At 35.8% G+C, this 27,881-nt stretch overlaps 3 protein-coding genes and 2 pseudogenes across 5 annotated transcripts; 2 read left to right on the top strand and 3 right to left on the bottom strand.

The window, feature by feature from the left end:
- Positions 1-3,996: 3,996 nt before the first annotated feature.
- On the top strand, positions 3,997-4,935 carry LOC311629761 (olfactory receptor 13D1-like; the record flags this gene model as incomplete). Its single annotated transcript, XM_084898142.1, has 1 exon — positions 3,997-4,935. The coding sequence occupies one exon, from the start codon at positions 3,997-3,999 to the stop codon at positions 4,933-4,935; it is 939 nt and encodes a 312-aa protein (XP_084754268.1).
- A 575-nt stretch (positions 4,936-5,510) lies between these two features.
- Positions 5,511-7,967, top strand: LOC311630278 (SWI/SNF-related matrix-associated actin-dependent regulator of chromatin subfamily E member 1-like; annotated as a pseudogene). The gene is made up of 3 exons: positions 5,511-5,540; positions 6,033-7,298; positions 7,867-7,967. The product of its transcript is annotated as an SWI/SNF-related matrix-associated actin-dependent regulator of chromatin subfamily E member 1-like (transcript).
- A 1,466-nt stretch (positions 7,968-9,433) lies between these two features.
- On the bottom strand, positions 9,434-10,438 carry LOC311629977 (olfactory receptor 13F1-like; the record flags this gene model as incomplete). Its single annotated transcript, XM_084898614.1, is given in 2 exon segments — positions 9,434-10,408; positions 10,412-10,438. Coding segments are annotated over 2 exon segments (1,002 nt in total).
- A 6,885-nt stretch (positions 10,439-17,323) lies between these two features.
- On the bottom strand, positions 17,324-18,276 carry LOC311629978 (olfactory receptor 13C9-like; annotated as a pseudogene). The gene has a single exon. The product of its transcript is annotated as an olfactory receptor 13C9-like (transcript).
- Positions 18,277-23,415: 5,139 nt separating this feature from the next.
- LOC311630277 (olfactory receptor 13C7-like) lies at positions 23,416-24,390 on the bottom strand (the record flags this gene model as incomplete). The annotated part of the gene is made up of 1 exon (XM_084899143.1): positions 23,416-24,390. The coding sequence occupies exon 1, from the start codon at positions 24,373-24,375 to the stop codon at positions 23,416-23,418; it is 960 nt and encodes a 319-aa protein (XP_084755269.1). The 5' UTR covers positions 24,376-24,390.
- Between the last annotated feature and the right edge of the window lie 3,491 nt (positions 24,391-27,881).

Here is a 27,881-nt window from a genome sequence, read left to right as displayed (position 1 = left end):
TCTCAAATTAGTTTCTTCAAATTTTAAAATTTTAAAATAATATTTGGGCAAGTTGGAATGTTAAATAATAAAAATTATATGAAGTGCTTCAAACCAGAACATCACATGTCAATTATGTTCTCTTTGTGAGCTAAAATAGTACATCTTTCCTTGTGGCATAGTAAATAAAGATTAGAGTTTTCAAAAATCTATAAATTGAGAGTTGGAAAATCCATTAATCTTTGTGTAGTACCATCACTGGTCTAAATTGATCTCTTTAGAAAAGTTGTAGAGGATAACAGAATTTAGAGTGCAGATGGTATGTGTTTTTCATTGAAAAATCTTAATACTTTGAAAACTAGATCTTAAGTAGCAAAGTCAATTTAAAAAGCAAAATAAAAGACAAAGAAAGTTAGAGGCCCTTCTAGAAAGCTGGAGTTTGACTTCCAGCTTGGATTTAAAAAAAAAAAAAGGTCACAAACTTTCATAGGTCTATTGTAACACTGAAACAGTGCCTGGATGAAGTCCCAGCGTTAAACCCCAGAAAGGTGATTTCATATAAAAGACTAGAGGCTGGGAGGGAGGGATTAGAGGATGGCTAGGATGCAGGCCAGTTCAGCCTTTACAAATAAGAATTTCATCTCTTAGGGACAATTCTTTTCCAGGAATCAATGTTCTGCAATCTCTTTTTATAACATATGATTAAGTCAAGAGCTCAAGTGTTCTTGGTGTACCTCCTAAAAACAATAAACACTGTTACCTGGAGGATTTTGAGGGTAGGGATTATAACTGTACTAGGTCCATCAGAAACAGTGCCTACCTATCAGTAACTGGACATCAGTACAACGCAAGCTCACTGTATTGTCTCTAGACACTTAAGACAATCAACATTTCTTATACTGTTTTTAATATTTTGTCTGAGTTCATCTTCCTAACATAATTGGATACCTGCTTCAGTGTTTTTCTCTTTTTTTTATTTTTGCACATCTATTTTAGAATTTGGGTAATTCAGAAAAACAGAAGAAACATCTCTAAGATAACCGTTAATGTTTTGGATATTTCTTTATAGTCTTTCTATTCTATCTAGGTTATCTTGGTTGAGGTTTTGGTTTTATAAACAATGCTGTAATTGTTATTTTGTTTCTTAATTATTTTAACATAATTTAAACATCATTTTAGATTTTATACAAATTCCTCACAAATGTTATATTAATAGGTGCATAATGATCCATCAAATAAATGTACTAAGATTATCTAACCATTACTTTAGCATTAACCAAGAATAAAAACTGTTTAACAAAATAATATCTAATAATGGCAAAGAACTAGAAAAAAATTAAATTATCTAATATACAGATCTCATGGAAAGTAACTTACTAGAAACTCAAAAATCTTCATTCCCTTGTTCCCAGAAATCCATTTTAGATAAGTAAACATAAGTGGAGAAAATATTTCAGACAATGATATTCAATAGAGTGTTTGTAGATTGATTCTTAAAAATTACACTAGCATTATAAGAGTAATGAAAATATCTTCCTTTATACTGTCCATTACTCCTTTCCCCCCACTTAAAAGCATTAAATCAGATTGGCGGTCTCTCTTATAAAGATTTACCAGTGATTTATTTTTCCAGCAACTATCTCGGGGCTGTTAGAATAGCAAATGCATACCATAATTCTTTTCTGCAATTTCCAAATAGAAATCAATTTTTAGGAGATGTTTCTAAAAAAGAAAAGAGGGCATTTGATCTGATTCACATATTGTCTGAAAAATCTTCAGAACAGACCCAAAACAACTTATGTTCCTTCAAAGCCCCTACAAGAATTTTATTCCTAGATTCAGAGAAGGTTGATATCTGCATATATAGGCAATTAAATTACAATCTTTTTTTTTTAATGTTTCACACTAAATACTTGATAAAAACTGGTGGTGAAGACAATTTTGATGATGAAGACAATACTGGAATAATTAAAGTAACAGTAATGTAAATTTAGAAATGATGTTAGGATTATGCAGTCCTATTCTCTCATTATAATGTTGAAGAAAATAGGATTTTAATTTGCAAAACAATTTCTACTAGCTTTACAGACAGCTTTTTAATATATTTTTTACTCAATCAGAGTTGCCACTCTATTACAAAATATTAGTATATTAGACTACATTACAGTAGACTTTATGGTGTGATAGATTTTGCTATGCTTAACAATTTTTGGGTTTTCTTTTTTCTCTCATTGACTAGAAATATTACATTTTTAATAATTTTTGCAGTACATAAAGAGTTATATGATTGTGATCTGATAATTGGAAGCTGGACAAAAAATTAAAGCAAATTGAAGTATATGCTGGCCTACCCCACCCTTCTTACCCTCTTTGTAATGTGTGTCTACATAGTAGGGTGCAGCTTGATTTGGATAAGAAGTCTCATTTCCATAGCCACCATGTATATAGACAGTCTATTAAGCCGATTAATATGTCTCACCATTATAAGCTGGAGTTTTTATGGAAAGTAGCATAACATGTTGGCAACTTACTATACCAGAAACACAGCCATTGTCTGAAAACCCTAAGTAGAAACTAATCCATTGGATCAATTTTCCCCTTCTAGAAATATTTTTAAAGTGATGCAATATGTTGAGGATGAAGAGATGTCTTCAAAATATGTTGAGGATGAAGAGATGTCTTCAAAATTATGTTCTTTAATTTATTTGCTATAAAGAAGGTCATCTACTAATATCCACTCTTTAATTTTTTCAAATTAAAGTCATTTGCTCCATGCTTTATGGTACACAACTCAGGTGTTTGAGCTAACCTCAAATTCCTGTTTTGAAAAAATATTGATCCTAATTACAAATTCAACACATGGAAGAGTAATGACTTTCATATGGGCAGAAATATAAAAAAAAAAATTGTATGTAATTTGGTGGACTGTGTATCTAAAAAAAATATAAAAATCAAAAATCTTATTGCTACACACTAACACAGAAGTTTCACATTCAACTCTCCCAAAGTGTTCAGTTTTGCATTGTCTACTATTCAATTCTACAAACAATTAAAGCACCAATGGCACTCTGCAAAGGTTGTGGAGAAAGATGGTCTAAAAGGCCTTACTATTCAAGTGAGTTCTGCAGAGAATCAGCATCAGCAGCATCTGGGAACGTGTTAATAATGCAGATCTTAGAAGCCACATCAGGCCCACTGGTTCAGAATCTTTCACCAGGATTCTCTATGTAATTCACCTGCACTCTGACAGTTAGAAGCACTCCACCAGACAGGTAGCTCTCTTCCTTAGTTGCACATTGGAATCATCAGGAGCGAACTCCTTAAAACTATGCCTGATTCTTACTTTTTAGATAACTTGCATAATTTGGGGATAGCAATAAGCAAGTTGTTAGAAAGGGGAGGGGAGCGAGGTAAAGTAAGAAAATGCAAATTTGAATAAAAAGTATGTTTTTATATATATTTCATTTACTATGTTTTTATATATATTTTGCCTCTATGAATTTTATTTTCCTTAGAGAATTAGAGTAATGGTAAAGTAAGTATAATGTATAAACACGTTTTTAAATTATAAAACCCTAAACCAATTGTACTATCAATGATAGACATGGTATAAAATCAAATAAATAGGTATTTTTAACAGGTTAGCATGCTCTTTCCAAAATACTCATATTCAAAATGGGGTCTGTGGGTCCACTGAATCAGAGATTACAGATGTTTATTCAAAATTCAAATAGTTCTTCCCTACCTCATAACTTGTGCATTACACTCTCAGGAATAGACTCCAGAAACCTTTATTTTTAATAAGCTATCAATTTAATTATTTCATGTCTTCAATCCCCTGCCTTGTAAGCTAGAAGAGGAACAGAAAAGCTAAACTCACAGCTGTTACTATTCCAGCTTGTGAGGATACTTGTTGCCCCTCCTACAATGATCTCTTCCTTCATATGTTAATACAGTACAGACTCATTAGATTAACTTGTAGTTTTCTCTAGATTACTTCAGGTATAAAATAGTGAAATGGAATGGACCAATTGGACAGAGATCGAGTTCATTCTGCAGGGACTTTCTGAGTACCCAAGAGCTGAAAAACTCCTTTTTGTGACGTGCTTGGTGATGTACCTGGTGATCCTCCTGGGGAATGGCACCTTGGTCCTTCTAACTCTCCTGGATTCCCGCCTCCACACACCCATGTACTTCTTCCTTGCTAATCTCTCTTTCCTAGACATTTGGTATACATCCTCCTTTATCCCCTCAATGTTGATACACTTCCTATCAAAGAAAAAAACCATCTCCTTCACTAGATGTGTGCTGCAGATGTCTGTCTCCTATAGTATGGGGTCCACAGAGTGTGTGCTCCTGGCAGTGATGGCATATGATCGGTTTGTGGCCATTTGCAACCCTCTGAGATACACCATCATCATGAGCAAGGCTCTTTGTATTCAGATGGCTGCTCTCGCCTGGGGATTGGGCTTTTTCAACTCACTGACAGAAACTATTCTTGCAATACGGTTGCCCTTTTGTGGAAAAAATGTCATTAATCATTTTGCTTGTGAAATATTGGCCTTTGTTAAGCTGGCTTGCACAGATATTTCCTTGAATGAGATCGCTATAATGTTGGGTAATGTGATATTTTTGTTTACTCCGTTACTGTTGATTTGTATCTCCTACATTTTCATCCTTTCTACTGTACTAAGAATCAATTCAGCAGAAGGAAGAAAAAAGGCCTTTTCCACCTGCTCAGCCCACATAACAGTGGTCACTGTGTTTTATGGGACAATCCTTTTCATGTATATGAAGCCAAAGTCCAAAGATTCTGCTTTTAACAAATTAATTGCCCTGTTCTATGGAGTAGTAACACCCATGCTCAATCCTATCATCTACAGCCTGAGGAATACAGAGGTGCATGGAGCCCTGAGAAAATTAGTGAGTAGACACTGGTTCTGGAGGAAAGGATGAGAAACTCACATCTTTGAATTCATGCACAAAACAAGCTCATAGATTGGAGGCAAAGGTTTTTAATACAAATGCAACAAAAGAAATATAAGTTATATGCAGAGTCACAGAATTTGGAAATAAATTTCAAAATAATCATCTACCTTCATCTTTTTATGAAAATGTTGGAAATAAATTGCAAAATAATAACCTACCTTCGTCTTTTTATGAAAATGACAAAAATGTAGGGACAACTGGTCTAAGAAGTAAAATTAAACTTTTAAAAATAAGGAAAAAATGAACTTGAGCTTTTCTAAGAAAATCCATATGTCTACTTAACAAATAAAACACATATTTTTCATTTCCCTTTTTGAAAGAACTATTTGAGTTCATTTTTTTCTATTTGTAATTGGTTCCTGGTTTTGAAATTATTTTCTCACTTGATTGTCACAAACAACCTCATGATATAGGCATTGCTGTACCCATCTTCCAAATGAAGTAACCAAAGCACAGAGAGGTCAAAATCAGTTTTCCAAGGTCACACTTCTAGGCAGTAAAAAAGTTGGCATTCAATCCTGAATTCTTTGGTTGTAAAATCCATGGTTTTCCATAACACTACTCCTGCTGCAGTAGTTACTAGACTGACAGGCATTAATATGTAAATGAGAGATTTTTTTTTCTACAAATTTTTACTTTCTTAGCAGAAATACATAGATAATTAGAAAAATATGCTTTGTGATTTTAATTGAGAATCAGGTTATCATATATCTTATTTTACTATTCTAATGAGGATTTAATGGAAAGGGTGATACAGAGGATTTTTTAAATTAATATCCATTCCTATTTGAACACTGCTCTTTACTTTGTTCACAAACCTTTTTATTTGTCATGATACCCTTATTACTTCTTCAATTCAGAGGTAGTCTATGCATTACCTTTAAAAGTCATTTTTTTTAATATGGAATATACCATAAACCTTGACTCTAATATCACTTTTTCACTGTATTTTAAAAGTAATGCTAACTCCATCTTGCTATTTAATGTATTAAAATAAAAATTCTGAAATATGAAAAAATCTAGTCATAAGATGGTCTTCTTGACATTTTGGAAGATTGAGTTAGCAGTTCCTTAAGAATGAATCTGAGACACTGTGGGCAGAAAAGGTGTCCAAAGCTCTGGCCTTGCTTCCCTTTGTCAAACCCACCTTAGCTCCTGCAACACAAATGCACAGCACACTAGGGTTTGTGAGATACAATCCATGCAGTCATCTCGCCTACAACAACTACAGGCTGGGAGGGAACCCGGGCCCAAGAGTCACATGGCATCTTCTGGCATTACAATTCCAAAACCCCCAAGCCAGCAGGTTACCCTCTGATGCCCTACATGAGGTATAGCAGAAAGGCCTGGGACCAGGCAAAGGCTTCCAACCTTGACCTGAAGCTGTGGGATATTGGCAAGATTATTGGTAGCATGTAGTAAGATTTCATTGGTGAAGAAAAACAAGAATATTTAAATGAATATGAAACAGAAAAGATAGAATACAATGAATCTATGAAGACTGACCATAATTTCCCCACATATCTCACTTACACAAGTACAAAAAGAAAGGCGACAGAGGCCGCCTTTCTTCACGTGTCTCACATGAAGAAAGGAGAACCTTACATGAGCACTCAGCCTGCTGAAGATCAGATGATTATGATGTCTTTTCAGTGAAGCATACAGCCACCGCTTGTTTCCAGAGAAACCACCACCTCATCAGTGAAATCCTTAGTGTACGTGCGGTGCCAGATATTCGGTTGGTTGTCACCACAGCTAGAATGCAGGTCCTCAAACAACAGGCCCAGTCCTTAATGATTCACCAGCGAAAACTAGAAGCTAACCTTCTTCAAATAGAGGAGCAACACCAGGAAAAGAGGAAATTCCAGGAGAGCATGGATTAATTTAACAATGAACTTTAAATGTTGTGTGGTTTAAAAATAGAAGTGGATATAGAAAACAAACAAACAAACAAACAAAACACTGCAGCTGAAATTGCACAGGCAGAGGAACAGGCTCGCAAAAAGGCAGAAGGAAAGGGAGAAGGGGGCAGCAGAGCAAACTGAACACAGTCAGAGTAGTACTTTTCCTTTGGAAGAACAAGCAGCTAATAAGACTGAAGAAAAGAAAGATGACGAGAACATGCTAATGGATATAAAGGAGACACGTCTTGAGGAAACGATAGAAAGTCGGCAGACTGGTGAAGAAGGCATTTCTACTCCCGAGAACAAGGAGAGTGGGCGGGAGGGGGGTGGACAGTATGACCGAGGAAGGAACCAGTGATAGTAACACTGGCTTGGAGAACAACTGTGCAACAGTGGAGGAGCCACCACCAGATCCCATACCAGAATGTGAGGGAGAAAAAAAAACCAAAAACAAATGTTGCCTTGTTTTATGTATTCTAAATCCTTTTGTAAATGAAAAAAAAAGGGGGGGGGGGAGTTAGTTTAAGAAAAAATACTAGTCATAGGCAATAAAAGAATGAGAGATCTGTGGCGATCTAGTGTGTATGCTACTGAAGTTGATTCTAATCAGGCAGAGCAAACCACAAGACTAATGCCTGTGATCCTGTCAGAAGCCTGAAGAGGCCTTCGCAAGTGAAGGCATCCTCATACACTTATAGATATTTGGTGAAGTCCATTTCAGAAAAGTACACACTCGGAGATAGTAAGGCAAAACCCAAAGGCAAAATAATAATCTTCCAGTTAAAAGGGATGCAAGCATTATTTAGGAAGGCTCCTGATAGAAACAGAGGTTTGTGAGTTCCATAGATCACATTCACCCTGCCCTTATGCAGGCAGTAAAGTGAAATCTCTAAGGTAGAGTAAGTGAATAAGACTAGATGGAACTAATAAGCTTTAAGTCATTATCACTGTGCTTGCTGTTGCTCACATTTACTGCCACTTTCCTTTCTGTTAGCTCCACTCTCTCACTCTTCTATTAAGGATTATCATTGGCTAATAATTGGTCAGTCCACTGACCCCAACCTACCTACCTGTCTTGCAGTTGTCACCCTTTAGACAGACTCGATAATCCTTTGATATGATTTTCTCACATGCCATAACGTTAATCCCAGAACATCTCCTCTCCTTTTCTTTTACACCAATGGGCAGCTCTCAACCTGGATCTAAACCATCACAATAATCATATTGACTCTGGTGACAACTCCATGATAAAGAGCAAATAAGTTTTGCACATTAACCTTGCACTTAGTCATCTGGTCCAGAGGGGATCTATGATGCTATGAAAGCTGCTGGGTGAACATTTTTTAAAGTCCTCAAATATTGTGGTATATATAATAAGATCTATTCATATATTTCAATAGTTTACACCAATTTAGTAGGGTTGGGGTATCGTAAATTCTCTAATATAGCTATCATGTCTTTTCTAAGTACTAATGGGTTTATATATACCTGTGGATTTAAGGAACCAGGTGTCAGGAAAAAGCACACACAAAAGAATGCTAGTAGTTTCACTGAAGTACTCTGTAGCTTCTTGGAATTTACAAAATAATGTCAGCACTCTAAGACCAACATAACACTAAATTCTCTATTTTTCTTCCAGACTGGCACTCCTCTACCCCACTTCAAGATACATTTGTGCATACCTTTTACATTTGCACACAGACATTCACATCACACACACACCTATCTGCTTGAACAAAGATGCCTACACATGGAAAACACAGCCACGCATTTATATAATATGAAATTATTTCCATTAAATTTAGCTATGCTGAAAAATAGGTTGTATTCTTCTGCTAACTGCCATAACAAAATATCAGAGATTTGGTGTCTTAAACAACAGAAATTTATTTGCTCATAGTTCTGGAGACTAAAAGTCCAAGCGGAATGTTGGCAGGTTTTCTTTCTTCTGAGGCCTCTCCTTGGCTTGCAGATAGCCACTTTCTCCCATGCCCTTTCCTCTGTGTCTGAGCACCCCTGGTGTATCAATGTGTGCCTAAGTTTCTTCTTCTTACAACAACACAACTCAGGTTGCAGGAGGGCCAAAACTAACAGCCTCATTTTAACTTAATTATATCTTTAAAGAGCATATCTCCAAATGCAGATACATTCTGTGGTACTTGGAGGTTAGAGCTTCAACATGAGAGTTTTACAGGAAAACAATTCAGCCTAAAATAGAGGTTAATCATAAATTAGCTTTTAAAATCTGTAAGCGTTATTATATGTGTATGTTACATGTACATAATTTTGAATCCTCAGTATAACTTTTAATGTTTATTTCAAAGTTATATTTATACTCTATAACCCAGAACAAAAACTGAAAATTTTCATCATAAGATTTATTAGTGTAAGATTACAGATATGTTTACTTAAAATATATCTATATTATCTTAGAGTTTCAGTGGTTGGTCAAGAAAGAGACTTGAGAAACCACATATCTCATTTAAAATGAGAGCCTGTCCCCATTATCCCAATGTTCTGGTGTGTACTGACCACTAAATAACTCCTAATGTTTATCAATATTATTTGTTACTATGGATTAAAAGAGCACAAAGAGAGTTCCTAATTAGCAATTTTCTCACAGCCGCTTTTACCTCTTTGTTTCGTAAACTGTAAATGATAGGATTCAACATGGGAGTTAATCCAGCATATACCAAAGCCATAAATTTATCGATTTCTTGTGAATCTACAGCTGAGGGCTTCAGGTACATGGAGAGAGCTGTCCCATAGAACAAAACCACCACAGTTAGGTGGGCTGCACATGTTGAAAAAGCTTTGCTTCGACCATCCACTGAGGTGATTCTTAGGATGTTGGAGAGAATAAACGCATAAGAGATACAAATGAGAAGCATCGGCATAGGAAGAAGTAGTACACTGATCACCAGCATGATTAGCTGCACGTTAGAAGTGTCCCCACAAGCCAGTTTCAGGACAGCCAGAATTTCACAAGTGAAATGATCAATGGTGTTCTTTCCACAGAGAGACTGATGCAGCACAGACACAGTTTCCACCAGGGAGGTGAGGCAGCCTGCCACCCAGGAGCCAGCTGCAATCTGAACACAGACCCTCTTGTTCATGATGATGGGGTATCTCAAGGGGTTGCAGATGGCCACATAGCGGTCATAGGCCATCATGGACAGGAGCACACATTCAGTGGAGCCCATGGCAAGAGAGATGTACATCTGAGTGGCACATCCTGAGAAGGAGATGGTGTTCTCCCCTGAAACAAAGTTTGCCAGCATTGGAGAAAGAGCAGAAGAAGTGTACCAGATGTCCAGAAAGGAGAGGTTGCTGAGGAAGAAGTACATGGGGGTGTGGAGGCAGGAATCCAGGATGGTGACAGAGATCAGAACAACATTACCCAACAGAGTGATCAGGTACATCAGCAAGCACAGCACAATTATGATGATTTCAACTTTGGGGTAGTGAGCAAATCCCAGAAAAATAAAATTTGAAATAACTGTTAAGTTTGTCTTGACCATTTTATTCCTTCTTGTTCATCTGTCATAGTGAATAAAAGTATACATTGTATATACTTAAAATTTTAAACTCTACCAACTTTTAAGGGTTTTTTGTTAGGGGTGCTTTAACAGAATCATGATCCTGGCAATACCTATTTATTTATTCATTCATTCAACGTGTACTGCACACACTATAAGTCACTGAAGATCTAAAGCTACTCCCAGGCAACTCACAACAAAATATAAAACACACTCAAGTAAATAAACAGTTATAATGAAATGACATAAATATACCCAAGGTACCAGGCAAACATGAAGTAAGAATCATAATTCTATGTTGGGAGCTCTCAGTGAGACAGTTTAAGAATTAGTTTAATAAGGTGTATTGGACCTACTCAAGATAAGGACCAGGGGAGATTTCTAGGCAAATAAAAACATTTTATAAAAGCTGCAACAAGAAAATATTTGGTTGCATTTCATAAAGCTGCAAATTGTGTAGTATATTGGATGGATATGCTACAAAGTACAGAATATAAATAGAAGATAGACAAGTGTCCACTTATTGTAATACTAACTGATTTCTCTCTTCAAGAATGCATTTCTATGTATGGAATAATAATGGACCTGTACTTTCTTAGAAAGAAAATAATTTTACCTAACAAGTAAGTATTTTATAATGCAATCAAATTACTTACAATATATTTCACAATTCATCACATATGGCAACATGCTTAAAAACTACTTTCCTATCAGATAGAGTTCAAATGAAAACAAACACAAACACACAAGCCTCACATGCTCATCATTGCCTACTTCTCCAACCTCATCTCCCAATACTCCACCTCCTAATTCTGGTCTGAGACAACAACCAGCTTACCATGGCATTTTATATTTTTATGGCTTTAATTTGCAGTTTGTTCACATAGAGTGTCCTTTCCCAGCTCCAATCTTGTCTTTCTAGAATATTTTATCCAGTCATTAAAACTAGATGCCATTGTCTCAAGTACATTTTATTCTTTGTACAAACTTATGTGTTACACTGAACCACAATCATATGTGCACAACCACTGGACTGTGAGTTTCTCAAGAGCTTGTTCCCCACAAAACTACCTAATAATTCACAGTTAAGATTTTTAATGATACAATGCTTCCTTGAACTTAATAAGTTTTAAATACATGTTAAAATAAGTGGACACTCAGCATCCTCACCATCCTGACTGTGGATGGACACTCAGCACCCCCACAGAACATTTTTGCTATAGTTCTATGTCAACATAAAAGCCTGAAGACTTCTCAACGTATAGTTTACTGTGGCAATAAATTATGTGCAACAAACAAAAAAGCTAGTTTCCTTAAGAAATAAAGACAAGCTCTTATCTTTAAATATTTGATGTACAGTGTGTGTGTATGGGGATGGGGAGGTAAAAACAATGACCACTTATACTCGCAGAAGTAGAAATGTTTTCCAAACAAACAATTAATTTATGCAATGGAGCAACATCTTCAGAGTGTAAAATCTGGGCTCTCAGTCCAACCATGCTACTTACTGGTGTGCAAATCGCTTGATTTCTTTGAAACTTGTTTTCTTTCTTTCTTTCTTTCCTTTATTTTATTTTATTTTTTTAAGACAGACTCACTGGATTATTTCCTCAGTGGATCTTGTCATGATGCCTTTTTAAATTTATTTTTTATTTTATTGATTTCAGAGAGAATGGGAAAAGGAGAGAGAGACAGAAACATTAATTATGAGAAAGAATTATTGACTGGCTACCTCCTACATGCCCCACACTGGAGATCAAGCCTGCAACCCAGGCCTGTGCCCTGACAGGGAATCAAACCATGACCTACTGGTTCATAGGCAGATGGTCAACCACTGAGCAACAAAGGTTGAGTAAAACTTGGTTTTCTAATCTGTATAAGAAGGACAACATATATAGTTCCTATTAATTAAAAATTTAAAAATAACTTCCTAAGTTAGGACATGAATATTTGTTCTACCAAAATCATTCCTCCCTTGTGCATCAGAGATCTATATGAACTTTTTTTATATTCTCCTTCCACCACCCCTCCAATTCCATGGCTTCTCTAAAATTTCCAACAATCACAACGATCTATGATTTCATGGCCTCCCTGCCCTCCAGAACCATAATTGCCTCTATGCTTCTCCAGTGCTGGCCCATACTGACTCAGATAAAATAACTCTGCACCTCTTCATAACCCATTAAAATTTCAACCAACAATCCACAGGTGAATATGAACACTTTACTGATTCACTGGGAAGGTGAATGTTAGACATTTTTGGTCTCTAAAGTCCAATCTGGGCTGCACACACCCCTACTTCCATTGAGGTTTTCTCTATTGGTCTTTCCCCATCCAGCATTCATACTTCTTGCTCCAGTTCTGGGTCCTGTCTTCTCTCTCCTTTCACTCTCTCCACCACTCTCCTGCTCTCCCTTTCAGAAATAAAACAATGAAGTCCTCTCATGCATATTGAGTCCCCACTCCTTCCCTTACCCTTATCTCACATTTGCCAGAGTGTAGATCTTTTCTCTTTTTCTAAACATGATTTCTAATTACAGTGCTAAAATAATTAAATGTTTTCCTGAAAACCTGCCCCCCCACTTCATTAAAATGTCAAAGCCAAAGTAGAGTTGGAGAATTTATAATCCAACCCTCTCAATTTTTTTTTCCTTTTTATTGAATTTATTGGCATCACATTTTAAAGTTGACGGATGCTTGGATGGGTTTAATGCAATGTTTAAGATAAATGAGAAAAACTAGGGAATAATAATCCTAAAAGTTCTATACTTCAGGGTGGGGCAAAAGTAGGCTTATAGTTGTTGATATGGAAAATAATACAATAATTAATAAAAGTAACATAAGAATAAACTTTGTTTTGTGTACTTATAACTGTAAACTTACTTTTGTCCCACCCTGTATATTCAGGACTCATTTCTTCAATTCAATATTTTCTACTAATTAATACTTCTTTTTAAAGTAAGTATCTCTATTCTGGTTTCCTGGTCTACCTGAGATTCATTGGCAAATTCTGTAAATACAAGAATACAAAAAGTAGATGGATAATGTCAGTGCCCAGTTACCTCAGCACTTGTGATGAACATCTTCCTTTGGTCAACGTATGCTTCAACATTTAGACTTTGTTATCTTCAGCACAGTCTCTTATGAATCCGATGCAGGGCTCCAAAGAGCAAAAGATTCTTAATGTTTTAAATTACACTAATACTTTACAAAAATTATATTTAAGTCAGCCATGCAGAGGTATTTTTATTCAAAATATTGCAGTGAGAAGCAATATGGATATTCATAGTTTTCAAAAATTCAACCCAAACCTTGCCTGATTCACAAAATCTCAACATATATAGTTCCTATTAATTAAAAATTTAACAATAACTTCCTAAGAAAAGTTAGGACATGAATATTTGCTCTACCAAAATCACCCCCTATTATCTACTAAAAAAAAAACTTCCAAAGAGTTACCCATCAACTAATATTACTAATATCTCTTGTTGCTCTTAGGGACCTTCCAACTCCCTTAACAATTTAATATTGTGATTCAGAAGCAGAGTTAAGAAACTTTCCAGTTCTCAAGGGTGTGATTCTCCAAGTTCAGGACCAAAATAAACTGGGCAACTTTAAAAAATTATTTTAAGTCATTTCGCCTGTAAAAGACCTGATTCTTGAGCAGCATTTGAGTAAGCAGAACTGGAAGAGACTATTTGCCTATACCATTCATTCTGTAGATTGTCCTTGAATTATACAGCAAACATTGCAATTAATAGAACTATAGAAATGCCTTCCCATGTGGCCTCTGAGCTTGTAAAGTAACCCATTTATTTTCAAAAATCTTTCCAAATATCTATTACCTGAGTAATAGAAGATAGATATTCTTACTGAGCTTTTAAAGTGAAGAGAGAGCATTGATCAATCAAATAAATTATTACTATCAAATGCTCCATGAATAAACTAAGTTCCTAGTACAACATTTGTGATTCTTTATAAAGATTATATGATAATACCTGATGGTGCAATCTATTAGAATGAGTATTGAACTTAACGTAAAACAGTTATGGATTGAGTTCTGATATGGACTGTGTGGCTCAGTTTGTTGGAGCATCATCCTGTGCATGGAAGGTCTCGAGTTTGATTCCTGGTCAGGGCACATACCTAGGTTTCAATTTTGATCCCCAGTTCATATGCATACAGCAGGCAAACAATCAATGTATATCTCTCATATCAATGTCTTTCTATCTTTGTCTCTCTCTCATCCTCCCTCTCTAAAATCAATAAATGGTTTTAAAATTATGGATTGAACCTTAACTCACCTACAATTAGCTAAGAGATCTTTTACCATTGTGGTACATTAATTGCATTAATGACCCTAGTTATTTGCTTCTTCCTAGGTCCACCTAGTCTGATTTTGGCCCTAGGCACTTGACCTGGTTTGGTCATATAATGCAAGAAGAAACTTGTAAAGCACTTGCACAATTAAGTTAGCCCTCTCCCTTCCATCTTTGCTATTGTCATGAGAATATGTTCAAGTTAGCCAGCTGGAGGAACTGGGTCACTTTAAGTGAGCCAGCTGTCAGTAAATACTCAACAAATTAGTGAGTCCCAAAATAAGCCAACACATAGCTGATTTGAGATAAAAAGATAATCAGCGAAGATCACCTGGCTCTAACCCAGATAAACTATTATCTCATAGAATTTAATAAATGTTTATTTTGATATGCCACTAAAATTTTATGATTACTATGTTGCATCATTGTATAAATGTAACATTGACATAACAATAGATACTTACATTACCTATCCAACATTGACTCACTTGGGCCTTTACCCTTCTTAAAAGAATCACAATTTTATTCATTTTTCTATCCTATTTTCTATCCATAGAATGTCCTATTTAGTTAAAGTCCCCTACATTTCTAGAAGCCTTACATTTTTTACCTTTGATAAAGACATATACAATCCATCTGGAATTAATTTTTGTGTGTGGTATGAGACAAAAGTCAAGATTTATTTTTTACACTATGAACACTATTTGCCTCAACATGATGTATTGAAAAGAGTCCTTCACCACTGCACTACAGTGTTACTTTTCACATAAATTAATTGACTGTTTTTCTATGGTTCTGTTTTGGGCCTCTTGTTCTCTTCTGGTGATCTTTTTATTGACTTTATTAGTAGGACATTAGTTAATAAAATTATATAGATTTCAGGTATACAATTCTACATCATTTATACACTGTGTGGCCAGATTATTACAATCTCTGAATGCATAATAATCTGGCCAATCAGTGTGTGTGTGTGTGTGTGTGTGTGTGTGTGTGTGTGTGTGTGTGTATTAGAGACCTGGTGCATGAATTTGTGCATGGCTGGGGTCCAGCCAGCCTGGCCAGGGGAGGAGATATGAGCAGGTGGCCAGCCTGCCTACTGGTCAAACTCCTGGTCGAGGGGACAATTTGCATATTAGCCTTTTATTATATAGAATATACACTGAGTGGCCAGATTATTATGCATTCAGAGATCATAATAATCTGACCACTCAGTGTATCTTGTATTGTGTGTTTACCGCCCCAAGTCCACTTCAATCACCATTTATCCCCCCTTTACTCTTTTTATCCCCCCTTGAATCTTTTCTATTTCCCCCCAATGCCCCTTCCCTCAGGCAAGCACCATACTATTGTCTGTGTCTATGAGTTTTTTTTCTTAAACCTTTCACCCTTCTCACCCAGCTCCCAGCTCCCTCCCCTCTGTCTCCATTTTGTTACTTTATATTGTTCATTAAATCCCACATAGTGAAATCATGTGGCACTTGCCTTTCTCTGACTAGTTATTTCACTTAGCATACTACTTTCCAGGTCCAGCCATGCTTTTGCAAAAGGTAAGATTTCCTTCTCTTTTTTTATGGCTGAATCATATTCCATTATGCTTGAATACATGAAACAGATTGACAAATATTAAGGGAAGGGAGGTGGGGGAGAGGACTGGATAAAAGAAGGTAAAGAGATTAGCTAAAGAGCATATATGCATAGCCATGGAAATAGACAAAGTATGGTAAAGGCTTGGGGGAAGAGGCTGGGTATAGGTGGGCAAAGAGGGTAAAAGGGTGACATCTGTAATCATGTTAACAATAAAAAAAAATCAAACATAAAAACCTTCTTAAAGGTAAATCTAATAACAAGGTAGATAAATAACAAATTCCTCTTAGATCAGCAACATACTTCATGGATAAAGAGCCACTGAGACAGAGGAAAATTGTAGCTCTATATTACCAGTGAATATTTGACTTTCAATTATTTGGTCCCAAGTCCAGAAAATCTTTGGAAAGAAGACTATCACATATATTGAAAGTAGAAAACAATAATAATTTAATGCTTCATAGTTAAAATGAACAATAACTTATAAAAATAGTATTTTAGAACCAAAACATTTAATAGGTTACAGTTACTTGGACAGAAGACAATTAATATTACATATTTGAGTAGACTCCAAATAAATTATTTCAGTAACTACAGAATGAAATTTTCTAATTTTAGCTGAGTTTTAAAAATCTCAAACAAGGTTTCATTCTTTGTTGTAAATAAAATAGGGAAGTATGAAACTGACTTTAGAAATAATTATATCAAAAATATTTTAAGATGTTAACACTTAGTATAACATTTTTTGCCTAGAAATTTCTCTTCGTATTACACTATTCCTTTACTTGCCCTCACAATCAAGCTCATCATTAACAACAACAAACTACAATCACTGACTCCACTGCCAAAACACTGAGGTTTACTTGCTTTCATTATGCACCACACCAAGAAAGACTATTTTAAAGCTTGAAAGCACTGAGAGATAAATTTGACTCAGCAGCAAGAACCTATCTTTTTGACTCCTTGATTTCCTCATTGTGATGATCAAAATTACTTATCCATTTCCCATTTACTTGTTAAAATTTTTTCTTCTAAGTAGATGTTTTACTGCCTCCTTCACATCCTTGTTTCTGAGACTATAGATTAAAGGATTCATCAAGGGAGTCATCACTCCATAAAACATGGATATGTTTGTCAGTAGCATCCAAGTCATCTGGATTGAATGTCTCTTTAGACTTGGGTTTCATGTATACGAAGAGAATGGTTCCATAGAATATTATCACCACAGTCAGGAGGGCTGAGCAAGTAGAGAAGGCTTTGCTTCTCCCTTCAGAAGTGCGGATCTTGAGGATGCTGGCAATGATTAATGAGTAAGAGATGACAATCAAGATCAGGGGCATCAATGTGAACAATGTCGTGGCCACAAGCATGATGAACTCATTGTCTGAGACGTCAGCACAGGCTATCTTCATGACAACCAGAATTTCACAGGAGAAATGATTGATGACATTATTCCTACAAAACGTCAATTGTAGGAAGCAAGTGTAGTTTGTATTGCAGAGTTGATAACCCCTGCAAATCAGAACCCAGCTGCCATGGGCACATAGGCCATCTTACCCATGACAGCAGGATATCTCAGAGGGTTGCAGATAGCCACATGATGGTCAAAAGCCATCATGCCCAAGAGCACACACTCTGTTGTCCCCATGCCCAAGCCAAGAAACATCTGCATCCCACAGCCAGAAAAGGAGATGGTCTTTCTGAGAGGAAGTTCACCAGTGTGGAAGGAATGGAGGTGGTAGTGCAGCATATGTCCAAGAAAGAGAGGTTCCCAAGGAAGAAGTACATAGGAGTGTGAAGGTGGGAGTCCAAGATGCTAATTATAATAAGGGTGCCATTGTCCAGTAGGAGGACCACATACATTATTAAGATTAGCACAAAAAAGAATCGCTCAGGCCTTGGGTAACCAGAAAGACCCTTTAAAAAGAATTCCACCAGAATGGTTTGGTTTCCCCATTCCATTTCACTTTTCTTTCTTTTACTTGTAAAAGTTCAAATAATTTTTTTAAATAATAATTTATTTACTATGGTAACTCCAAATTCACCAATGCATACATATAAAAGTATTCCATGAACCCAATAAGAAGGAAGAAAGAAATCAGGGAAGGGTAAGAAGAGAAAAAAGGGAGTGAAGAAATAAATAATTTATAAAGAGAAGTATGAGGGAGAAGCTAATGTATCAATTACTCTTTCTGTTCCAGCAACTTCATACATTTCCTCATTTAAACACCACAAAAATTATCATTTTAAAAATAAGAAATTTATTTAAACTAAACCAAGAGTGTTTATGTTAGCCTGCAGTCATACATTTAAAATTAACATATAGCAAAGACCAGACTCAAGCTCAAGCTTGTTTGTCTTCCATAATTTATTTTGTATTTTAATGAGCTATAAAACAACACGGAATGCATTATATCAGAGATTGGGTTAACTTGGAAAGGCAATCTAGGTCCTCAGTCAGGGAAACTCAACAATAACCCACTGCATAATAAAACACTAAAATAAGTGTATCAATCTAATGGGAGAATGGTTAGCAATAAACCAAAGCAATGCTTATTGCCCAAAAAATAGGTGCAATTTATGTAAAGCCCAATAATATGAAGTTTTTTTGTTACAACATAAATATACTTTTGGGTGAGATATTATTTTTAAATTTGTATTTTCTAAATACTTAGACAATAAAATTGATTTTTGTCTATTTCAGTATTCAGTTCTATGAATTTTAAAACATGTATAGATTCATGTAATTATCACTACAATCAGGACACGAAACTCACCAGTCACCATAAAATCTCCATTGTGCTCTCCCTTAATAGTCACCCTTCCATCCACTCATAAATCCTGGAAAAGACTAATATTTTTCTATCCCTACAGTTTTACCTTTTCCTGAATGTCATATAAATTGGAAATATGTGAGCCACAGGTGTCTGGCTTCTCTCACTTAGCATAAAGCCTCTGAGATTCTTCCAAGTTGCTATTGCTGAATAGTATTCCACACTATGGACATACTATAGTTTATTTATTTACCTGCTGAAAGACATTTGGGTTGTTTCCAATTTGGGGAAATTATGAATAGAGCTGCTATAAATATTCATGCCCAGATTTTTGTGTGAACAATTTTCATTTTTCTAGGGCAAATATCCATGAGCAACATACTGGATATGAAATATGTACACCTAAATTTACTAGAAACTGCCAGTTTTCCACAGTGGCTATCTCATTTTTGCACTCTAACTAAAGACGTGTATGAGATTTCAAGTTGTTTTCCATCCTCATCAACACTTGGTATTGTCAGTATGTATGTATGTATATATATATGTATGTATATATATATATATATATATATATATATATATATATATATATATTCTTACACAATCTAATAGGTTTGCAGAGATATTTCATCATAATTTTAGTTTGCATTTTCCTAATGACTAATTTTTTGTGGAATTTTTTCCCATCTTTATTTTCTCTATAGTAAAGTGTCCTTCATGTATTTTGATCATTTTTAATTGGGTTGTTTGTTTCCTTATTGTTGAGTTTTGAGAGTTCTTTACATATTCTGACTATGAATCATTTTTTTAAAATATATTTTTATTTATTTTTTACAAAGAGGAAGGGAAAGAGATAGAGAGCTGGAAATGTCGATGAGAAACACCGACCAGCTGCCTTTTGCACACCCGCTACCGGGGATGTGCCCACAACCAACGTACATGCCCCTGACCAGAATCGAACCTGGGACCTTTCAGGCTGCAGACCGACGCTCTACCACTAAGCCAAACCGGTTTTGGCGTGGCTATGAATCATTAATCAGACATATGGCACATATTTTGTCTACAAGTCTGTCCCATTCTCCTAATGCAAACACATTTAGTTGTCATTTTAACTAGTTGTTTCTTAAGTACAATTGAAAGAAACACTATGATCAAAAGGACATCTTCCAAAAGTTCATTGATACCTCTTATCCTGGGTGAATCCTCAGGGAAGTAACTACTGCCATCATTCAGGGGTCAGAAAAGGTAGGTTTTGCATTTAAAAAGCTTGACTCATAAAGTCTCAGGCCATTCCTTTTAAATTTTCCTCAGAAATAGAGCTTTCCCACCTTCTCTGCCCACTGCCCAACTTACACACCCTAATTTATAGCAATATCCTTCCTTATTCATGGGCAAAAAATCTATTGAAGGTGTTCTAATTCATTCACAAAGCAAATAGGCACTTAACATGTAGACCATTTCTCCTTATTACGAAACTTGGCAGAAATTTTAGGTCTGAATTGAATCCTTTGGGAGTATTTCAACTAGATTCTAAATACCTATATTACCTTTTGTCATTATTAGGGCACTTCAACTTTTATTCTATTTTGTCATTATTTCAATCAATTCTGCCTTTTATATTTTGAGATTCTTTCATACCCTAAAAATATGTGCTTCTTTTACTCTGAGTCCCAGATCACCTTCTTAATGCTACCCACCCAAATCCCAATTCCCTGATAAATGATAACTGAAAAGCAATGTCATTGTCTCACAAAGCAAGCTCACTTTGTCTATTAAAAAAAAATGTATGTTTTACTGAAATTGAGATTTTTAATGACATATAGATGTGCTTTAGAGCAAGTGTTTCTACACAAAGTTTCTATAAACAATGGAAAACTTCTAGCATGAAGTCACAGGATAATAAAAATATTAAAACTCAATAAACACAATTACCCCCTCCACAGCCCCAACCACAGAGAGGAGTAGGCAGCTATCAAGCTTGGAGGAAAACTTGCTGTGAGATGGCTTTCACAAGCAACAGAAGTTCAAGCACCACACCGCCCAACAAGAGGGTGTGGTACAAGTCTGGGCGGCAGAATCAGCCACAGGGGACTCCACCTCCTATTTACCCAGGTCTGCTTCTCCCCAGCCCTGTCTTGACTGGGGGCCTGTACCAGCTGTCAATTCAGTCCACACGTCTCCCCTCGGTCCTCACGAAAAGCCTTTAGTGTATTTGATCAATGATAAGCCTCTGGATTTGTGCAGAGCACATGGACACATACTCTACATGGTTTCTATATGGATTAAATCTGTCTATGGCCAGCAATGAACTCAGAGTGAGGGTCACTAATCTGTGGTCCCTCTGACATCAAAAAAGATGGGTGGCTTCCTATATAAATGTCTGCAAGTAAAAGCTTTTGGCAGCAATCATTTTAGGGCTGAGTATCAAATATACTACCTTAGTCACAGCATAAAATAATTATTTTCCCAAAATAATTTCTAAATAGGATTAAACATTTTGGAGAAGTTAAAAGAGAAGAAATGGCATTGTACCTGATTCATACCTTCCCTAAAACAGCTTTAGGGTAGGCTCCAGACTACTGATGCTTATTCAAAGCCTCTGTCAGAGATTTATACACAGACTAACAATAGGTTGATTATGCTCCTGTGGTAAATCAAATTCCAATCTCAAACAGTACTGAATAAAAGCATATCTTGGCCTATCCACCTCTTCCTGCTCTCTTTGTAAATCTGCATAGTTTGGCACAGCTTGAATTGAATAAGAGTCCTCCTTCCCATACTCAATACGATTACACACCTCCTTTTATACCGACTAAATGGTCTGAGCATTGTTTTCTCAGAGAGCAGCATAAATTCTCAGCAAATGACTATCACAAGGCAAATCCTATATCACCTCCATAATCATTGTATTAAAATATTAAGTAGTAACTCATCCATTAGATAAATTTATTTATCTAGAGATACAGTTTGTAGCTATGGCAGAAAACCATGAGGATACAAAGCTTTTTTTAAAAGGTCATTCTGTGACTCATTTACTCTAATCAGGAAGGTCATTTGCTAATATTTATTTTTTAATTCTGTTTTCAAATTGAATACATTTGCTCATGCATTTTTATGAAAAACTCTGGTGCTTTAGTTGACCCAAAATTCATTATTTTAAAAATATTGGCCCTAACTGAAAATTCAACAAGTCTAATTACTTTCCTATGGACAACCTATATGCAATTGAAGGTTAGATAAAGAGCTTCACAGACAAGCAAAAACTTAAAAAGTTCATCACTACCAAACCAGTGTTACAAGAAATGTTGAAGGGTATTCTTTATTTAAAAAGAAAAGAAAAAGATTTTAAAAAATATATATGAGCAACAAAATGGCAACAAATACATACCTATCAACAACTGAATCTAAAACTCAAAATAAAGGAACAAAAAAATCTAATGAACAGAATAACTGGTGAATAAAATAGAATCAGAGATAAGGAAATTAAACAGATTGATGATTCTGAGAGGGAAGGGGGTTAAAGGACAGAAAGAGATTAAACAAAGATCATACATGCATATATGCATTACCTATGGACAAAGACAATGGGATGGCGAAGGCCTGGGGTGAGCAGGAACTGTGTGAAGGGGGGCATTTGGGGAGGAAAAGGAGGACATTGTAATAATCTCCCTTTCACATAATATTATAAAGTCCATCATTCCTGAACTAAATTCTGTTATCCATGAAAAGGTAGATGGCTGGGATGAGAATCCTATTAAGGTCGCCGAAGGAGGAATGCATGAGGCCAAAGTGGTGAGGGATTATAAATTTATTAGGTCATCTGGATACCAGATAGGCTAAGCCCCAAAATGGTGCCAACACCCAAAAATGGGGAGTCAGAGGTTTTTAAAGGACTCTAGGTGGGCTTCTTCTGGGTGGAGAATTCTCCATGCAGACCCAGATTCCAGGAAAGTCCAAAGGGGAGAATAATCATCTTAGCAAGTGGACTGTGGTCTAAGCAAGTGTAATGTCCATTGTGAAGTGGCCTAAAGTCAGTTTCCAGGAGAGGGGACATTGATTCAATTATTTGATCAGACCTAACAACTCCTTTTACCCACAAATTTCTCCTTAATCCAGTCATGAAGGGAAAAGAATAATTTTTTGAGTCATTTATCTATAAAAATGGTTTTCACTCATTTCACCCTAGAATTCTCTCACAATTAAATACCAGTAACAGAAAAATGAGTTTCAGGGATTATTGGTATCACCAACTCTTATTTTTGGTTTGGAATCTTCAATTGAGAATTAGACCTGCATTCAGAGTAAAGGAATTTTTTTTAAATAGCATTCACATTCCCTGTGGGGAGCACGTCTGACACAGTATATTCTTCACAGCTGCCTTCACATCTCTGTTCCTCAAACTGTAAATGAGAGGATTGAGCATGGGTGTCACAACTCCATAGAAGAGAGAGATGATTTTGTCTGTGACCTGTCCTTTGTCTGCACTGGAAGAGTCTTTAGACTTGGGTTTTGCATACATGAAGAAGACGGTTCCGTAGAATATAATCACCACCGTCAGGTGGGCAGAGCAGGTGGAGAAGGCTTTACGCCTTCCCTCTGCAGAAGGAATCCTCAGGATGGTGGCCATAATCAAAACATAAGAAACAAAAATGAAAAGTACTGGAACAACAAGAAAAATCATATAAGCAACAGCCATGCAAATAATGTTTATGGAGATATCAGCACAGGCCAATTTTAAGACAGCTAAGATTTCACAAGTAAAATGATTAATGACATTATTCCCACAGAAAGGAAGCTGCATGGCAAAAGAGGTTTGCAACACAGAATTGACACTCCCTGCAATCCAGGATCCAGCAACCATGGGTACATAAGAAGTCTTGCTCATAATGACGGGATATCTCAGAGGGAAGCATATAGCCACATAGCGGTCAAATGCCATCATGCTTAGAAGGACACACTCTGTGGATCCCAGAGCTAAGGAGAGAAACATTTGCACTCCACATCCAGAGAAGGAAATGGTTTTCTTTGAAGTTAAGCTGCTGAGAAACAGGGGAATAGAAGAACTTGTGTAGCAAATGTCCAAGAATGATAAGTTACTGAGGAAAAAGTACATGGGGGTGTGCAGGTGGGAGTCATAGACACTTACGATTATGATGACTCCATTTCCCAGCAGGATCACCAGGTACATACACAGGACCAAAACAAAGTAAATGGCCTCAAGCTCTGGGTAGCCAGAAAGCCCCAAGAGAACAAATTCTGTCACAAAAGATTGATTGGTCTTCCCCATGTTAATGTTTTCTTTCACCAAAGGGAATTCTGCAGCAGCCAGAACGTACATGGACCTGTTAAAGCAGTGTCTGAAAGAGTTGTCTGCATCCTTAAGTGGCTTCCTTATGGATAATATGGACCTAAAATTGGATTAGTGGACAGGATAAGAATGTTACTATCTTCTAAGCTAAGATCAGTTAGACTTTTATACTTTATAAAAGAGGCTTTAGCTCAAAAATAAAAAATTAAAAAAAATCCTTGTTAAAGACGATTCAGAAGGCATACAACCAGGTTAAATTATGTATCTCACGTACATTATGAATTTGAAATTATTTTGAATGCAGTTTAATTATATCATTTTGACCAAATCTAAAACATATAAAGTATTATTGGCCACCATTATATATATATATATATATATATATATATATATATATATATATACACATATATTTCCTCCACAATGAATATATTAGCCTTAACAAAAATCACTATTCTTTAGCTACTAAAACAAAATAGTATATATAAATCTTGTTTCAATGGTAACAACCTCAGTTTAGAAGAGTTCTGTGATTAGGAGAACAAATCAAAAAGATATACTTTAAGAAAAATAATGTTTGGTTCTTTCTAATGCAAATATATACTTGCAATCTCTTAAGAACATTAATTACTGGCATTAGTGGTGTTTGTAAAAGAAAACATTTTAAATAAAATTGTTATTCTTTGTCTTTTACAGTACAAATTGGAACATCTACATAACTGTCCTATCTGATACACATAATGAATGGTGAGTTGTTCTCAGAATAACTCTAGCACACGTCTCCATCTAGAGCCAGACCATAAATAAATGTATAATCTAAGAATTTAAGTGACAGGGGATTTACTCTTTTACTTCCCAGTATGAGAAAATACATTTTATCTTCTCCTTGCACAGAAATCAGTTCTCTCCACTCTAACCACTGCCCTTCTGATCTTCCTCTCACTGCATGTTCAAACTACCCATAATAAAAAGGTTTAAGTCACTCAAAATATCATTCAGCATTAGCAATATGTTATAATTATTTGTATCCCACCTCACTGGAACATAGAGCATTTCTACATTAAAATGGCAGAAACAGAAGTCCTACTATTTTATGAGATTGTTAGCCTCATAGTTTCATCTCAATAAGTTCAGTAAGATAACTCAAGGAACTATCTGCTTCTCAGTCTTCATTAACATCAAGTATCTGCCATTGCTATTGCTAAAAAATAATAATTTACAAGTGACAAAATAGCACTGACTTCCAGTAATGATGAAAGGTGGGCTCTTTACATTCATTACACTATGAGGCTCCTTTAAAGAACCAGCCAACAGAGTACCAGAGCAACCTAAAGTTTGTGCTGCTCTGCGGATGTTCCTAAATCCCAAAAGCAATTTAAAGTTCACAATGTGGACTGAATAGAATTTAGAAACTTTCTAGTACTTTTGGGATGAAGTCCCTTGGAAGCAATTAATACAAGGTTGCTAATACATTTTAATTGAAGTATAACTCACAAAACAAATAATTCTTCTGACTTTACACTGTCCGGGAAAAACGAAGTTAAAAGGGCTACCTCGGTCAAATGGTCAAGATCTGGAAATTAAAATTGACTATATCTGATAGAGAGATGCCTTAGTAATCTGTGACACTTAAGTCAAAATGATGCTTTGTTCTTAATAAATTATCTGCTGATATCCTTTATTTTGGCCTCTAAATCCTGGAGTCTCAGTGCCCTATGTTATCATTGGTCATTCTAAAATAGCCAGAATAGTATGCACAGTCATTTTAATTTTTCTCATTTATATCCTCTGTTCAAATACAGGGTGGGCCAAAAGAAGGTTTACAGTTGTATGTGAAATAGAGTTTATATTTGTATTGTTTTTATTAATTATTATATTGTTTTCCATACAAACAACTATAAGCCCTACCACCCTGTATATACACAATACCCCAAAGTTACCCAATCTGTCCTTCAGTCATTTCCACATTGGCATGAGACACACAGAACAGACCACATCAACAATTTCCATGAGATGAACAAACCATACTTTACTTCTAAACAGTACAAGAAGCTCCGATTGAAGTGGATAATTATGTCATGACTATCTTTTGAAATCAATCATTATACATGAAGGTTATAAAATAGTCTTCAGCATTAAACAGTAAAAATAATTATGTATACTGTTAAAAAGAATAGAATGAAATTAGAAAACAGCACTCTTTTTGTCAGTGGATAATAATCATAAAAAGTTGTTGAACAAAAGATGCAACATAATCTTGAACAATATGAAAGCAATTTATGCCATGAAAGATGGTATTCTATGCTTCAACAAATCAAATGTGAAAACCAATTCTCAGAGTTCTTAACTTTATGCAAATACAGTTTCGGTATACTGACTTGCAATGCAAATGTTGAACATGTTTTTTCATTCATGTTCAGTGGACAAAGGAATTAAATAGTTTTGATGTGACCACAGTAAAGCTATATTACAATGCAACTGTAACTGCCAGAAGTTTTATAAGCAAATTATGTAAAACAAAATAATGTTAGAGTAGAGCCAAATAATTATAGAAATATAATTAAAGATGTACTTAATATAGATACTTATAATTTATTTCCCATAAACAGCAAGTATTTTTTAGTACAAGTGTTTCCTATGCAATAATTTTCTTGTATCCCAGTGTGCATATGCAAAGGCAATTAGAAATAATTCAAATTTAACTGGGCGTCATCTATTTTTATTTGCTATCCTAGCAAACCTAACTTCCTGTGACTGGGAATCACATGAAATCCAGTCCAAGCCTGGGTTGCCCACCTGTCATCATGGCCAGTTCTGGCCTTTCCTAGAAGGAAGGTATCTAGGCAGTACTGTGAGATAGTACTATTTTTAGAATATTTAAATGAGAAAGAGGAGAAAATATTTATTGTATTTCTCTAAGCCACTCTGTTAGATACAGAATTATATTCTGTTGTCTCAAATGTACCTACTCACCACATTAATGACTATAGCTTCAACCCTCTACCCCTTTCCAGGACAAATATGGTGCAAAGAAACAAATAGGATGAACTTATTGAGATTAATGATTAATTACTATTCTTCAACATTTCCTTAGCCTATCATCTTATTTCCCTTCTGATTTCATTCATTCAGTGTTTACTGAGATCATCTTGTTCCGGAGACTCTGTCTGCTTCTTCCCTAGATCCCATGCATCACTTTAGTCCTCTGCCAGGTACTACAACCCATTACAAGAATGGCAAGCCAATGTCTAGCACATGTGTCAAACACAAGGCCCTCGGGCCAAATCCAGCCCGCCAGGCCTTGCAATGTGGCCCGCACCGCGCTGTCATCACTGCACTCCGCTGTCAGTTTATGACATTGTCAGTTTATGACTGTTCAGTAAACCATTCGGCCCGCGATTTAGGCTGGATTTTAGATTTTAGCCACTTCTCTGATTGAGTTCGACACCCCTAGTAGGGTCTTAATAACTGGGATCAGCTCCCCT

This window comes from Pipistrellus hanaki (assembly GCF_964339955.1).
Source record: "Pipistrellus hanaki genome assembly, chromosome: 11".
NCBI classification, from domain to species: domain Eukaryota; kingdom Metazoa; phylum Chordata; class Mammalia; order Chiroptera; family Vespertilionidae; genus Pipistrellus; species Pipistrellus hanaki.
The sequence above is the reverse complement of the archived record's forward strand: the minus strand, read 5'-3'. Positions and strand labels throughout refer to the sequence as shown.